This window comes from Aspergillus clavatus, genomic scaffold (genome assembly GCF_000002715.2).
Source record: "Aspergillus clavatus NRRL 1 1099423829806 genomic scaffold, whole genome shotgun sequence".
Classification (NCBI taxonomy): Eukaryota; Fungi; Ascomycota; class Eurotiomycetes; order Eurotiales; family Aspergillaceae; genus Aspergillus; species Aspergillus clavatus.
Window position 1 is genome coordinate 363,090 of NW_001517093.1, and position 12,986 is coordinate 376,075.

At 47.7% G+C, this 12,986-nt stretch overlaps 8 protein-coding genes across 8 annotated transcripts; 5 read left to right on the plus strand and 3 right to left on the minus strand.

Moving 5' to 3' along the window:
- Window positions 1-99: 99 nt before the first annotated feature.
- On the plus strand, window positions 100-700 carry ACLA_080340 (mitochondrial 54S ribosomal protein uL14m; the record flags this gene model as incomplete). The annotated part of the gene is made up of 4 exons (XM_001267775.1): window positions 100-114; window positions 178-262; window positions 342-566; window positions 630-700. 4 exons carry the CDS (start codon window positions 100-102, stop codon window positions 698-700), a joined length of 396 nt encoding a protein of 131 aa, XP_001267776.1.
- A 455-nt stretch (window positions 701-1,155) lies between these two features.
- Window positions 1,156-1,584, minus strand: ACLA_080350 (DNA-directed RNA polymerase II core subunit RPB9; the record flags this gene model as incomplete). Its single annotated transcript, XM_001267776.1, has 2 exons — window positions 1,156-1,444; window positions 1,505-1,584. 2 exons carry the CDS (start codon window positions 1,582-1,584, stop codon window positions 1,156-1,158), a joined length of 369 nt encoding a protein of 122 aa, XP_001267777.1.
- Window positions 1,585-2,072: 488 nt separating this feature from the next.
- Window positions 2,073-2,766, plus strand: pin1 (peptidylprolyl isomerase ESS1; the record flags this gene model as incomplete). The annotated part of the gene is made up of 3 exons (XM_001267777.1): window positions 2,073-2,512; window positions 2,578-2,694; window positions 2,757-2,766. 3 exons carry the CDS (start codon window positions 2,073-2,075, stop codon window positions 2,764-2,766), a joined length of 567 nt encoding a protein of 188 aa, XP_001267778.1.
- Window positions 2,767-3,439: 673 nt separating this feature from the next.
- Window positions 3,440-4,102, plus strand: ACLA_080370 (uncharacterized protein; the record flags this gene model as incomplete). Its single annotated transcript, XM_001267778.1, has 1 exon — window positions 3,440-4,102. One exon carries the CDS (start codon window positions 3,440-3,442, stop codon window positions 4,100-4,102), a length of 663 nt encoding a protein of 220 aa, XP_001267779.1.
- Window positions 4,103-7,100: 2,998 nt separating this feature from the next.
- Window positions 7,101-7,520, plus strand: ACLA_080380 (uncharacterized protein; the record flags this gene model as incomplete). The annotated part of the gene is given in 2 exon segments (XM_001267779.1): window positions 7,101-7,366; window positions 7,382-7,520. 2 exon segments carry the CDS (start codon window positions 7,101-7,103, stop codon window positions 7,518-7,520), a joined length of 405 nt encoding a protein of 134 aa, XP_001267780.1.
- A 153-nt stretch (window positions 7,521-7,673) lies between these two features.
- On the minus strand, window positions 7,674-10,477 carry ACLA_080390 (uncharacterized protein; the record flags this gene model as incomplete). The annotated part of the gene is made up of 4 exons (XM_001267780.1): window positions 7,674-7,731; window positions 7,786-7,955; window positions 8,008-10,131; window positions 10,178-10,477. 4 exons carry the CDS (start codon window positions 10,475-10,477, stop codon window positions 7,674-7,676), a joined length of 2,652 nt encoding a protein of 883 aa, XP_001267781.1.
- A 598-nt stretch (window positions 10,478-11,075) lies between these two features.
- ACLA_080400 (nuclear cap-binding protein subunit CBC2) lies at window positions 11,076-11,612 on the plus strand (the record flags this gene model as incomplete). The annotated part of the gene is made up of 3 exons (XM_001267781.1): window positions 11,076-11,167; window positions 11,225-11,416; window positions 11,480-11,612. 3 exons carry the CDS (start codon window positions 11,076-11,078, stop codon window positions 11,610-11,612), a joined length of 417 nt encoding a protein of 138 aa, XP_001267782.1.
- A 185-nt stretch (window positions 11,613-11,797) lies between these two features.
- ACLA_080410 (pyridoxal 5'-phosphate synthase glutaminase subunit PdxT) lies at window positions 11,798-12,675 on the minus strand (the record flags this gene model as incomplete). Its single annotated transcript, XM_001267782.1, has 2 exons — window positions 11,798-12,362; window positions 12,422-12,675. The coding sequence occupies 2 exons, from the start codon at window positions 12,673-12,675 to the stop codon at window positions 11,798-11,800; spliced, it is 819 nt and encodes a 272-aa protein (XP_001267783.1).
- Window positions 12,676-12,986: the final 311 nt, after the last annotated feature.

A 12,986-nucleotide genomic window follows, 5' to 3' on the forward strand; every position in this document is an offset into this window, starting at 1 on the left:
GGCGAAACCTGCCGGGCCGGAGCTGGAAATCTTTCGGCCAGCCCAGCGGAGGAGCACGTCTTGTCGATGATACCCGCTGTGTTGCGCTAGACAGTCAAAATGATTCAATTAAAAGTGAGTATCCAATTCTTGATTTTCCTACTGGGAATTCAAAGAAGACAACTAACGGGCTGACAGACGTTGCTCAACTGCATCGACAACTCCGGCGCCGCGGTAGTCGAATGCGTGAATGTCTTGAAGAAGAAGCGCCCGGCCACAGTCGGTGGGTCATTTCTCTACTGCAATATTTACGACTTACGACCTTCAAGGGCTAACGTATGCCATTTTGGTTGGTGGAATAGGTGATCGCATTGTGGTTGTGGTTCAGAAACAGAGAAACTTCGGTCCCGAGAGCACAAACAACAGCGGTATTGCAAACAAGGTCCGTCGAGGAGACATCCGACATGCCGTCGTCGTTCGCGCCAGAAAGGAAATGCAGAGACCAGATGGAACTATCGTAAAGTTTGACGACAACGCTTGCGTGCTGGTCAATAAGTCGGGGGATCCAATCGGGACAAGAATGAACGGTGAGTCGTCCATTGGCGAGTTCTCATCTGACTGTTAGATACACGACTGACTTCTGACTACAGGAGTCGTTGCTACGGAATTACGAGGAAAGCAGTGGTCGAAGATTCTGTCCCTGGCGCCTATGCATGTGTAATATACCATTTTGAAAGCGAAATTGTTTCATCCAGACAAATACTCTGTATCAATAGAACCCATTTGAACATCCGACTCTCCTGATCGCCAAAAATTCTACCATAACTCCATACAAATGCCATAAAAAACAAATTCGAAGGGTATCCGAAGACGCTGTAGCAACAGAACGATCATACAAAGACATTACCACACGCGCAGCAGACATAGTAGAGTTTCTATTGGAAGAACACCAAAAAGTCAGCAAATGTTCTGCATGGGAATAGCACAGGTAGATAGTCTCACCATTCCAGTTTCCGCTGATCGCTGTTGAGATTGAAAGAAGACTGCTTCCGCTTCACCGCAGCTCGGACAGGGCTTATTGGATCGAGGAAGCTAAGCAAGAGAATACGTCAGCCACGGAAATCTCAAGCAGAAATTCTTGGAATGTTTCCATGACGGTGAAGATGGGTGCAGGTTTTAAAATCCCAGGGAATCCTCAGAATCCCAATCCGAGAGTGTGTCATCGGGCAGCTGCCCACAGGTAAAGCAAGTAATCTCTTCCCCGCAGTGTGAACAGAAACCAGGGAGACAAACCGTTGGATCGGATCCCACATCCTGGGTCACACCAGCAGTGTCTCCAACCTGGTTGTTCAGGTTGTTTTGATAAACACAGTATGAGGTCGCGGGCTCGCCGACGTGGCAGGTTCGACACGTAAACATCAGACGGTTGTTGACGCGATCTTCCTTGGGATAGAGTAAATTGGAGCTGTTTTGACATGTTAGCGCAACGCGAGACCAAAGAAGACCATCAGGAGCAGGTTCGTACCATTCGCGACAGAAACGGAAATGAATCTGATCCGACTGCTTGCTATCGCCACCGGCGGATGGAGAAGGGCTGGCAGACATTTCGATAAGGTGTGTGAGTCGAAAGTTCGTCGGTGGTAAGATTAAAATATTGCGTGTATGAACCTTTTTTAATTGATATGCGACTTTTGTGGATTTCAACAGGGATCCGAAGAATAGTTTGAGAAGATAGAGAAAGATCGATAGGGAAAAAAAGAGGCAAAGAAGTCGTTGGAAGAAGCAGAAGCGCTGGATTGGCGCCTGAGGCTTAGGTGGAAGAAGGGTAGACCCAATCGGAGCAAAGACAAAGCACGGACAGGAACCTTAAGTGGGATGTTTGCCCTGTTTGCTGCTCCCTCTTGCTTCCCCCGCAGTTTGCTAGAAACGACTCGGTGTTGATACGAGAACAAGGAAACAGTCGACAGCTTCATCTTCTTGATCCAGATCCATATTCGTCTTTTCAACTAGAAGCGCATTTGAAACATCCATTTGTCTATCTGAAGAAAACAAGGATTCATCATGGTATATCATCTACCCGCGATTTTAAACCTATGTCCACTCTCACTAACCAAATCGTCTTCCTTCAGGTAGAGACAGGTCTTCCAGCAGGGTGGGAGGTTCGCCATTCCAACTCCAAGAATCTCCCCTACTACTTCAATCCCTCGACCAAGGAATCTCGATGGGAGCCTCCCGCCGGCACCGACACCGAGCTTATTACGGTGTATATGGCAAACTACCACAGTGCCCCAGCAGGGCGACCAGATGCTCCTAGCCAAGGAGACGGCAAGATCCGTTGCAGCCATCTCCTAGTCAAGCATAGAGATAGTAGAAGGCCGAGTAGCTGGAGGGAAGCGGAGATCACCCGGTCGAAAGAGGAGGCTATCGAGATCCTTCGCGGTCACGAACAGCGCATCCAGTCTGGAGAAGTAAGCCTGGGTGATATTGCGGTCTCGGAATCTGATTGTAGCAGTGCTAGAAAGAAGGGAGATCTGTATGTATTGCCTATAGTCTTTGTAGTTCCCCTTACTGCCGTATTAAATGCTAATTCTATACAAGTGGTTTCTTTGGACGTGGCGAGATGCAAAAGGAATTCGAGGATGCGGCCTTTGCTCTACAGCCGGGCCAGGTCAGTGGCATTGTCGAGACAGCTTCTGGGGTTCACCTCATTGAACGGTATGTTGTCTCTGTTGTTCTACATAACAACCAATTTGACCACTGTGCTAACCTTCGTGCAGTGTCCAATAAATAATCCAATTGTCAGGAAAATTTAAATATCCCTTAGAAAACCACAAAGGATCTTTCAATTGTCCTTTATGCTCATTGTAGTATCTCCCAACAAAGGAGCTTTGTTGGTTGTCTTCCATGGCCTACAAAGATAGTCTGTCTTAAAAAAATCTTCCAGAAATCTAACAGGATGTTTCCAATGCAGTTTGATATACTATGCATCAGCAGCCTCTGTCTCAGAAATTGTGAGTATCTACAGAAACTAATCTGTTATGAATTATTGCTTTTAAGACAATCTATATGTTCACTTATCACTGTCATTATCTATTGAAGATGCCTCACTATGCCACTTCAAAGTCCAACGTCACTATTGAGCTCTCCAGGAGGCCATTTCTAAGACAGAACGGCCTCTATATACATGTCTAGAGTGATGGATGTCTCAGCTATATCACATACGAAGTGAAGGACACGGTATGTTCCGTGACAATAGATGAGTGGCACATCGCCTGTGCCTGCTGAGCTTCCTTCACGGCACATATTTATAGCCTCGTCTCCCTCTGTTCGAGACTACTCACTCTCAACTAACATCATTCTCTCTGCCAATCAACGTCACTGCCTTCATCACGGTTTAAATCTTACTCTACTTCCCCAGAAACCAACAGACACAACTACATTTATCCTTTTCTTCAACAAGATGCCCACCTTCTACGTTCGCCGCAGTTACCACCCTTTGAGACGTGCCTTTGCCGTCTCGAGGCGTCTCCTTGATACTGTACCAGATAATGAGCGCCCAATCCTGATACGAGCTCTGCGCACGGCTGGCAATGCGCTGAAATACCACAACATGCTCGAAAAAGAGCGTGCCAAACGCTTTGATGCGATGTGCCCCGATGTCTCTCTGGACCTTGACAAGCACATTGAATCGGTCAAGCGTCTGTTCGAAAAGGTGAACGAGAAGAGATCAGCAGGTCCTGATTCTCCTCCTATTGAAAAGCTCCCGGCCGACACCATCCATCTCCATCTCAATCACCGCGCTTATGGAGAAGCGGCAAGGCTGTATAACATCACCCTCACCCGACATATGGAGGTCTACTACCCCATGTGGCTTGGCGCGAAGGATGCCGTGGATAGGGTCGTGGAGGATTGCGAGATGGAGCCAGCTGCCAAACGGGAGTGGCTGGACCAGTGGAAGATCTTCGTGGCGGAGGTCATGGACCACCTCACTCCTCTTGAGGACCTGCTGTTTCCACTGTGGGAGGATAGCGTTGGCGTACTAAGGGACGCCATCACTGAGCACGTTGAGGAGCCTGAGCATCTCCTCAACACATTCCATATCAGCTGCGGTTGGTCGCCTTGAGCTGCTCTACCTCGTACTTTTGAAGGGTTCTTGCTAATGATCTTTAGTTTTACGGTGCTTTCATGCCGCGCCTTGTTCAACGGTTTTCTGTGTGCTTTCTATCGGTAAGCAGGGGGTCGTGGAAGAGTTCATGGGAGGATGATTGATCACTCGCACTGTGAGCAACAATTTGGAGTTGGGTGGTCTATGCAGGTTTTGTATTAGTTAGGATGGGTTATGTTTCATAATGCGATTTTTTTGTATCAGCACAACAGTACATTGCTTTTATTATTCCGTATGAGATAGACAGTCATTCTCGAAATTGGCTTGACCAACAAACATTTCATAATTATTTTTCTGACCCGCTGCCAAGACCTTAGTCTAAAAAGTTCATTGAGCTATCAGCTCTAAAATGAGGGCCACTGTAATTTTCTTTTTGTACAGAACGTATAATATAGTAGGTACAGCAAAATTGCAATACGTAACACAATGGGTCATCTCATTCGTTCCTACCCATTACTATGCGAACTACAAAATCTAGTCATAAAATTAGTGCAAGTTAATGATCTATGTATACGAGCGGCGGAGTATGGATGATCTCCACCCTATCTTTGTTAGCGGTGGGTGATTTTCAATCTAACAAGTCAGAAATAACAACCATGAGTCCATGACTTTGATCAATCGTCAGGATACAGCCAGCGGCTCAATTGCTCCCTAGCCAAATGCCATTGTAATATTCTGTTAGCATGAAACATGGTGATTCCCTAACAATCAGCTCTGTAAGCACGATAGGTTCTTTGAGGAGCGCAAGTGTCCACTCGCCCCCACTAGCATGTTGCTTGTCCGTATCATGGTTGGAAAGGTAGCGGATGGAAATCGCCTAGTTAATATTTTGCGAAATACGCCTATTCGACAAGGTCAACCAGGCTGGAACTATGTCTTCTGGGTGAAGGAGGCTTTGGACACGCTTAAGGTTAATTCTAAGGTATTAGGCATGAGTATCATTAAGTGGGAAAAGGTGTGTAACAAGGTGATGAATTATTATTAGCAGAAAAAAAAATCAGCACTGTTTTGATGGCCAGGGCAACTTTGATATAAGAAAGGTTCCAATATATAACTTGATGGAGCGGAAGGAGATCATTATATAAGTTACAAACCAGGATTGCTTAAACATCTCCAAAGTATTTTTAATGGATCTGTTCCATCGCGAGCTCTTCGGGCATTGGTTATAGGAAATTATTAATCTCATTAACCCAAAAAGAGTTCTGTGGGTTGACTTGGTGGGCAGAAGTATATTCCCAGTATGATGGATACTAACCAGCAGTTTCCTAATTAATAATACCAACAATGTCATCTCCGCGAACAAGAATGTTGAGACTGCTAAGATCACCAAAGGCCAAGACTTGCTCTGTTGTTTGATGAGTTCCTGGATTTCAGGGTTGAGTCTTGAATCAAATTCCATTGCCCTGCATAAATGCTGATGGAAGTCCTGGGTGGTATCAAAGGGACCAAAGTGCAAGGAAGGGCCTGGAATATGGCAGTTAAAAAGTAATCCACCATCAACAGAAGCAACCCTCATGCCTTCAGGGGGCTGCAGGTCTCGCATCTCACAGATTATTTTTGCTAATTGTGAAAGAAGTTTCACCTTTAAATTCTCACTTTGTTTTACCTAGTCACTGCTAATTATATCTCCCTTAATCCTTTCCATCAGGATGTACGTCCACCCAAAATGAGTAAATGCATATAAAACTTTTGGTACCAGGAGAGATATATGTTATGATATGAAACACATTATTAATGCTTCAGATAAATATACACGGCACCCATATTTAACACATAGTCCACTAGTCAACATGAGAATGTTTCCTTCTCGAGGTTGAATATGTTTAAGGATTTTGATCGCCAGAAGCGTCAAACACCGGTACAGAAGGTTGTCATTGACTGGTTTGGATGCGCCCAATAAATGACAAGGAAGGAGGCCCCTTTCAACTCGCTGACATTATTATTATTGGCTAGGCGGGAATTGTTTGATGGGAATATCTCATTCCTGAACTCAGAAGAGACTTAGTATAGAGAGTAGGAGTCTAGGAGACCTAAATAATGATTAAAAAATGCACAGTGACGGAATAGAAGTCTTCTATAGGAAGTGGGTAGCTGAGGTTCATGATTCCTGAACCACATGCACGTGATATCACATGACACTGGGTCTATTCTTGGGCTCAGGATGAGGATAAACCAAAAACTGCACGTGGCCCCATTATACCCTCCACTACAAAGCAATCACTGTATACTGCACCAAGCAAGAAGCTTAAGACACATCAAGTAAACCAAGCGCTTCTTAAGATATGTCTCCTTACTCACCCACATTGCAACTGTAGTTGTCAACCCAGTACCTTACACAGTATATCCTTGACAAAACACCAAGCAATACCCTATTTTACACCCCAGTTCTTGAAATATTCCGGGTCTCTCAGTTCGTCAATCTGCTCCAATCCGTTATGTATTGTAATTTTGCTGAGTATATTGCATGTTCTGTACAAAATGAAAAATTACAGTGACTCTTGTTAACTAAAGAGCTGGCGGCTCAATAAACTATTCAGACTAAAGCCTTGGCAGTGGGGCAGAAAAATAATTATCCAACATTTTGTTGGTCAAGGCGATTTAGAGAATCACTGTAGATGATCCTTAAACTGTCTCTCCATCATCCTGGTAGCCGTGTAAATTCTGTGTCGCAGCTTTAGAAGGCATAGATAGAAATCAATGTAGTCCATTACAATGAATGAAGAAAGTACTACAAAGACCATCACGGTTGATGTCTCACGTCGTTACTGCCGGTCCCATTAACAACTTCATTGATCTCTTTGTCCAACAGGAAACAATTGTAGCAGGAACGACTATATATACCTCTACGTACTACAACCAGATAGCCTTCCTCAATCCATTCTCTATCCACCGAACCCCTGGATTGTCAAACCAGAACCCCGAATCGACTTACGCCTATCCAAAGTCCCAATCCAATATGTGTATCGATTACATCTGCAAATACACCATCTGCGGCTGCATCTGGGACGACTCCTGGGAACGCTGCGCGGACCGCAAATGGTGTTATCAACATACACTAGTCCACATGGAATGCGAGAAGATGTGCGACCCGTGTTGGCTGGAGCTATACTATCAAGTCACAATGGAAGTCTTCGCGGGAAATGAGCGGGTCAGCCGGCTTGTGGACGAGCTTCTATCTTTCCATGCCGGAGGGACAAAGAAGAAGACTCCGCCGCAACCCCGGTATGTTCTGTCAAGAGTCTGTGATGCTGTTCCTCCGGGCAAGAGAGAATTGGAGGAGGTGCGGGTTTTTGAAAGGTGGATATTGGAGGAAGAGGCGGAAATGCTACGGATTAATGGCCCTCCAGTGGTGGATTATATGATGGATTCTGACTGAGAGAAAGGACGCGGTACATTGGAACGGTAGTTTCATCATCGCTAGTGCGTATCTTCATACATGCGGCGCATTTCTTCAAACACAGAGCTAGCCTCACTGGTCGTAGACATACAAATATAGGACAAAATCTAACTTAGACGGATAACAGCGGTTTTAAATGCTTGCATTGAGTCGGTTCAACCGAGACGTGATAGCCTCTATAACAGCAGACCTGGTTGAAATAGATTAGTATATGCGACACCAATCATGGTAAAAAGGATCTTACTCTCGCTCGACCATTCTCATGGCATCGGAGATCTTCGCTCTTTGTAGTCTCTGCGGAACTCGTGGCCCAGCAGCAGACGGAGATGACGGAGTCCCAGGCTCAGCTGCGACAGGGGACTTGGCTGCAACCGACTTGGCCTCTGCCAGCAGATCGGCTGCGATCTCCTTGACCTATAGTACTCATTAGCATCACCACGTCGATAACCAGGGTCTCTGAACATACAGTCTCCAGGCGTTGAGGCAAGGTTTCATCCTTCTCCTGTTCTTCCTTCTTCTCTGCATGCTTTTCAAGCGAGGCGGATAATGTCTCTACTTCCGATAGCCATGACTTCTCTTTCTCGCTGAGCGGACGGCCACCCGACTTCAAGACCTTGTTACGGAGATTCTCGTATCTCTCAACCAATTGCATCTGCTTGTCCTTTGCAGTCTGGAGTCTCTTGTCCAGTGCCTCGTCACTTCTCGCGCCTTCCCGTCGCTGGCCGTCCTCTCCAATATCGCTTGATACACCCCGGATGCGCTCGGCCACATCAGAAAGCTGCTTCAATTGCTCCTGCATCTCCCCTTGTAGACGCTCACAGCGACGGAAAAGGTCTGATGCCGCTCTCTCAAGAGCATTGGTATGAGCAGACAGTATCCGATGTGCAGCGGCAACCAGATCCAGTGTTGCTGGGGATAATCGCACTTGCTCCTTGAGTGCTTGGCGTTGGCGGTGAGGAACGTGCTTGTCCACGAAAAACTCCAACGGAGAGTCGGAGTATAGAATGGAAGGTACTTGGTAAGGAGGTCTCTTGGGTGGTGGGACAGGGGTAGTGGGCGCTTTAAGACCTCCAATCGGCCCAACATCTGCGATTGCTGCAAATGTGACTTCTGGCGCATCCATGACGGCGGCATATGGGTGGGAAGCGTGGTAGGTCAACAATAAATAGCCAAGGTCGTAGTCATAGTAGACTAGAGAAGATGCTAAATGGTCTGGCTGGTCTTTGACGACCCGATCGCTTTCGTCAACTTGAATGATCCGCTCCCGTAATGAGGCCGTGCCTTCGCAAAGCACCTGCAGGCGGAAAGCAGTTCCAGCGGTGTCTTCTGATTGAAGCTCTGCTTCCAGCCTCTGCACCCAGGAGCTCAAAGAGATGGATGTGACATTAGTCGCGGTTGTGACGAAGAAGCTGTATCGGGAGATGACATCGTTGGTGAATGTCGGCCAGTTATTCGTAGTCTGATCTTCTTCTCTGACTGTATCCAAGGACTCAACCAGAATTAGGTCGGATGGCTCGGAAAGAGGAGTGGTGAAAGCATTCTTCTTGGCCTTGGGAAGCCATTGTCCCTCAACACCGTCCAGTTCAAGGCAAATGTGGACCCTGCCACTTCGGGTCGAAAGACAGATAACAGTCGCTGACAATTGATCATTGTCATCCATTGCCAGCTCATCCTCCTCGCCGCTCATGAGAGCGTCCGTGTCAACCTTAGGCGCAACCACAAGGAGATCGCAGAGCTCCAAATCGTCGAGCTCGTCTCCTGTATCGACGCGAAACGGTCCCTGTAGCCTCGGAATAGCGCTTGGGTTAGCGGGTCGTGTCAGAATTTCCGATTCAGGAACGGATTCCGACCCAGCTACTGTATGCAACGGATCCTGGTTGTCGATTTCTGATAGCCAGTCATACTGTTGTCGGCAGGCTGTCAACTCATCCGCAAACTCCGTGGCATCTTCCTCCATTGCTGCCAACTTTGGAATGACCGCTGCGGACAGAGATGGAATAGTCGTTGAAGGCGCTTGCCATTTGGTGGGCAACAAAGGACAAAGAGCATAGAGGTCACCAGGTCGCATGGCAACCCACAGAGTCATTGGTGCCCAGGCGCTTTCCCTCTCGCTTCCGCTACCGCCGAAGCAAGCGGAAGCGACTTCCATATCAAAGAAGTCCGCTGAGAATCCTTTGTTCTTTCCAAAGCCCGACGGCGAGAAATCTTGGTCGCAAGAAGTTCCGTCCACCAATTTTCTCAGATCCACTGCCAGCGTAGGTCGGTCAAAGGACCAATGATTATTGCGGTCGAGTTCCCAAACACGCACAGCAGCATCTGCGGTGACAGTAATCAGACATCCTCCAAGGTTGCTATGTACTCCCAGCGGATGCCAGAGCGCGGAGACGACAGGCGACTCGGGAATAACGTGCGTAGTAGGGCCGAGTTGATAATATTTGAGGCGGATAGACCCACGGTCCGTGCCGGATAGGTGCGATGAGTCCGGTAGGACGGCAATGTACACCGTATGATCTGTCACGATCGCCATAAAAGCACCGTTCGGGGAGAGTATCATCTGCCGGATTCGCTCAAAAACGGGTACAATTAAGACCTGGATAGTTGTCAGCCACGCCAATATAGACTCCAGATGCAATCACCAATACCCTATAGTGCTCTGAGGATTCCTCATCTGGCTGCTGACCCGAACTTCCTTTTTTCGATTTGGACTGCTGTTGCCATAGGTCCTTCAACCTAGTGAGGTTCGCCCAGCGGATTTGGTTATTCACCACCGTGAACACTTCATTTCCCCGCCTTGCCAGAACCCTTGTCGGACCAGTATACTCTGCTTCATTTTCTGGGAGATAGCTTGGCTTTTTGGTTGATGTGGTTGAGAAGAGACTTGCGCCTGGTGCAGGGCGCGACAGCCAGGGAGGAGTGTAGCTAATGAGCTTCGGCATTTCGGTGGCGGTTCGCAGGGAAATATTATTGAAAGAGGAGACTATATTAACGCTCAATAGGCCTTCATGGCAGATATTCAGGACCACCGAGGCAATAAAAAAAGACAAGAAAAGCGACTGCTAAAGAAATGACGGCAGAGTGATAGCAACAAACACCGGGCCGGGGAATTTTTGGTTGCAGCGCGCCAAGAAGTGATTAAAGCTCCGCCCTTGAGAGCTCTCTGAGAGTAGACTGTTCCACGCCATCGCCATCACCAATTGTCCATCACAAACGGCTTCAACTATTTTTTTTCGTGGAGTTATCGTCATCCTCCCATAGTGTCCAGATTATACACAGAGTTGCGACATTCGAGTATGAGTGCACTAGTCCACAACACAGTCGATAGACTGGATCGGCCGAGCGCCTACTACGTGGGAAAGGTGCGCTGGAAGTCTGCTGTACTCTTGTTGCTGGCTGTTGCTGACTTGGGAAATTCTCAATGCTCAGAGCAAGAGACGCAGGTATGGTCAGGAAGAACCCGAGAGACAAGAGGATCCAGTAGACAAGCTGAAGGATGCCACAACGCTCTACGTTGGAAATCTGTATGTGATTCCATCCATGTGCTTCGTATTAAACCGCGATGTTCCGTGTATTGACTTTGGCAGTTCTTTCTACACCACAGAAGAACAAATCCACGAATTGTTTTCCAAGTCAGCGATCCCGGATAAGTTTTCTGTCGAGTGACCCGAACTAACGAGCGTTTGCAGGTGCGGTGAAGTCAAGCGCCTTGTGATGGGGCTTGACCGGTTCAACAAAACACCTTGTGGCTTCTGCTTCGTTGAATACTATACCCATCAGGACGCCTTGGATTGCTTGAAGTACATTGGAGGTACCAAGCTGGATGAGAGAATCATCCGTACAGATCTTGACCCTGGCTTCGAGGAGGGACGGCAATATGGGTATGTCTGCAACTGTATTATCGAAAACAAGACCCTTTTTACAAAATCTAACTTTCTACGCAGACGCGGCAAATCCGGTGGCCAAGTGCGTGACGAATACCGTGAAGAATACGATCCTGGCCGTGGTGGTTATGGTCGCGCATATGCAGATGATCAGCGCAGGCGGGAAGAGGAGGAATACGGAAAAGGTAAATAATTCTGGAATGGACTGTCTTTGCGTGAATCTATTGGCGCATGTGTGGCGTTATGTACAAAAAAGTCGTCTCTATCATCCCGGTAGAATACACCGGCTCTTTGAAGAAAGAGAATTCTACCAGATACCCAACAATCAAGTCAAACAGAAAACAAATATGTGCACGAATCCGCGAGGCCTATCGTGGCTCAAGCGGTCTTCCTTTGCTTCACGGACTCCTCCACCTGGCGCAACCACCAGGAATGGATTCTAGCATCACCAGTCAGCTCGGGATGGAAACTTGTTCCAAAGACATTGCCCTGCTTGACCGCGACGATGTCGCCAGCTTCTTTGTCTGCATCGATGTTCGAGACCAAGGCGGCTAGTTTCGCGGCTCTTCCGGGAAGACTCGCCAGTACCTCCACTTCATTGGCCATCGCCGCCTTGGCTGCGTGATCCTCTGGCTGTCTAGACGGTGCCACCACCGTATCATCTCTTTGTGTTTCGCTGACTTGGACACCCTCCTGGTGAGGCAAGATCTTTTCCACCACAGGCGCACGGATAAAGACTGCGGGAAAAGGTTGTTCGCCCGCGCCCAAGAACGGCAGATCCAGTGGCGCCTCGAAACTCTCCGTCTGCCGACCAAAGTGGTTCCTGTTTACGCGAACATCGAGACCACCAATGAGGTCCTGTCCACCTTTCTTAGTCCGATTAGCAGACTCGGCGAGCAGAATCAGCCCGGCACATGTGCCCCATGTCGGCTTGCGATGAACCCTAGAAAAGACGAGTGTTAGTTGCATTGAGAGAACAGTGTTTGCGTAACAGAGACATACTTCACAAAATCCCTCAAAGGCTCTAGGACATTGGATCGAGCAGCAACAAGAGAAATGGCCGTACTCTCGCCTCCAGGGAGAACCAGCGCATCGCATCGTTCCAGCTCCTGCGGGGTCCTCACTTCAATGAACTCCCATTGCGAAGCAGAAGGGCTCTGTACAGTAGGCAAACTGGCAGCTGCCTGTTTCAGCAGCTGAATATGTTCGTAAAAAGCGCCTTGTAAGGCGAGAACGCCGACAGTGATGCTGGTCATTGCATTCCTGGTTGATTAGAGAAACATTTTGAGTCATGCGGTGCGCCTCTTGTATACATTGACCGCATTACATAAGCGGGCCAACATTCAACCGATGCTTATCGGCACGTGCTACCCCGCTGACTGATAAGATTGTTTGGAGAGTGAAAACGAATCAAATCGTTTGGCATCGGAGGTCGTTGGCTGTCCTACTTCGGCCTCGATGTCTGATGTATGTCGCTTTTCGGGATTGTGACATGGGCGCTTTCATGATAAATGATGAATATGGCTTATGACATTGAATGACTCTGCAATTACTCTTGATTTAGCCG